Source organism: Humulus lupulus, chromosome 5, assembly GCF_963169125.1.
Source record: "Humulus lupulus chromosome 5, drHumLupu1.1, whole genome shotgun sequence".
In the NCBI taxonomy this organism is placed as follows: domain Eukaryota; kingdom Viridiplantae; phylum Streptophyta; class Magnoliopsida; order Rosales; family Cannabaceae; genus Humulus; species Humulus lupulus.
The window spans coordinates 183794577-183796258 of NC_084797.1; the positions used below are offsets into that span (position 1 = coordinate 183794577).

Here is a 1682-nt window from a genome sequence, read left to right on the forward strand (position 1 = left end):
GTTATATTTTAATTGCCTGGTTATTATTTATGTATACATTTGCTGGCATTATGTGGTCATTAATACATGAGATATACAAATACCACTATCCTTATTCTAGACATAACAGTAACTTACAAAAACTACAATATTATAGAGTTCCAATTCTAGTGAAAAACAAGATTAGCTGTACCAAATTTGCAGAAGAATAATGAAACAACTACCTGATTATATGCATATTATTCATATGTTTTTTACAATTTAAACACTATACTTTCATGAAGTCTCAATTATATTCTCTTAGAAGAACTGTATTCTCTTCACATTTTTAACGCCTAGAATCAAGACATAAAGCATTTCTAGACATCTTTTTCGATGAATTATATGGTAGAAGTTTTAATATCCTTGCAGCACACACACACACTCACATGCATCCACACAGTTGGAACTTTCCTGACAGTGCTCGTGAAGCAATAAATATTATAAGTTCCAGAACTTACACTCCTGCCATTCGTGGCTGGAATAAGATTTCTCCTGTTTGAAACCGCTCTTTTGAAAGAGTGAACTGACCTTCTCCTGCTGCGTCAGATGATGCTCGTGTATCTTTGAGTAGCTCAGCCTCATAATCATAGGCAACATAACAGAGATTCTGTATAGAAATAAGGTCATAAATAGAACTCAGCTTCAGCAAGGTCTCCTTACAAAAATGAGAGAGAAGAGCAGTAGAAAACAAAATTGAAACATTCCACTAAAACACAGGATACTAATGGTATTAGTAGTTTAATGTACCATGAGCAAAATATTTTCTTTGAGGGTGCAAAGCTGATAGTATTAAAACAGAATAACTACAGTCAGGAAAAACGAGGATAAATATTCAACAACAATATTCTGCACTCAAGAAACAAGCAAGACTTGTACCTCTTTCAAAGTGCGAACGGTGTACAGCGATTCAAAACTAATATTGTTCTGCTGCATCAACTCCTTAAGAAACCCGGTAAGTTTTAGTGCTCCCAGTCCCACAACCTCCACACCCACTTTGCACATTACTTTACCATATAAAACTAGAAGCCGAAAAAGAAAAGAAAAGAGTATATTTCAGATCCCCAAACATTGAATGCAACCAAGATATGATATAAAAGAAAGCACTGGAAAGTCCATAGAATGAAAATGAAAAAAGAAGAATAAAAGCAGCAAGGCTGCATGGAAAGTTAAAACTGTAACTCATACTGCAGGGCTAATCAGTATATATCATAGGTAAATGAAACCTTGTTGATAGTTTAAGGAAGCATAAAGCATATAAAAGATAAAAGAGAAACTATCACTCCTTACTTGGAACAACTGATGTGACTTGAAACCCAATATTTACAAAAATTCCTGAAGTTCTTCTAGCAGCATACAAAGCTAAAGTTGCCTACATTTTCAAAAACAGAAAATGGATAAGATCTTACAAATAAAAAACATCTATCAAAGAATCAATCGAACATTTTAAGCCAAAAGCAAAAGGTCCAAATTACTCATAAACAAGCATAAGTACATAAAGCATCTTAGCTTATAGTGTTAATAAGTAAATTTGGTGCCTGTTCAGGATTGTCAACCACTCAAGTCATAGAAGCTTGCTTTACAAAAGGAAAATGAAGAATGAAAATTGGATCAAGGCCTCGAAATCTATATCCGATGGTAAATGTCATTTTTGCATGAAACAA

At 33.7% G+C, this 1682-nt stretch overlaps 1 protein-coding gene across 1 annotated transcript; it reads right to left on the bottom strand.

Moving 5' to 3' along the window:
• Positions 1 to 388: 388 nt before the first annotated feature.
• On the bottom strand, positions 389 to 1059 carry LOC133833875 (actin-related protein 8-like). The gene is made up of 2 exons (XM_062263484.1): positions 898 to 1059; positions 389 to 628 (listed from the first exon to the last, which is right to left on the bottom strand). The coding sequence occupies exons 1-2, from the start codon at positions 1021 to 1023 to the stop codon at positions 476 to 478; spliced, it is 279 nt and encodes a 92-aa protein (XP_062119468.1). The 5' UTR covers positions 1024 to 1059; the 3' UTR covers positions 389 to 475.
• Between the last annotated feature and the right edge of the window lie 623 nt (positions 1060 to 1682).

What these genes read in the sequence shown, in the direction of transcription:
- LOC133833875 (XM_062263484.1), bottom strand. Translation starts at nt 1,023, where the DNA reads ATGTGCAAAGTGGGTGTGGAGGTTGTGGGACTGGGAGCACTAAAACTT. An exon ending in CCGTTCGCACTTTGAAAGAG is followed by an intron (nt 629 to 897) that starts GTACAAGTCTTG and finishes ATTTCTATACAG; the next exon opens with AATCTCTGTTATGTTGCCTA.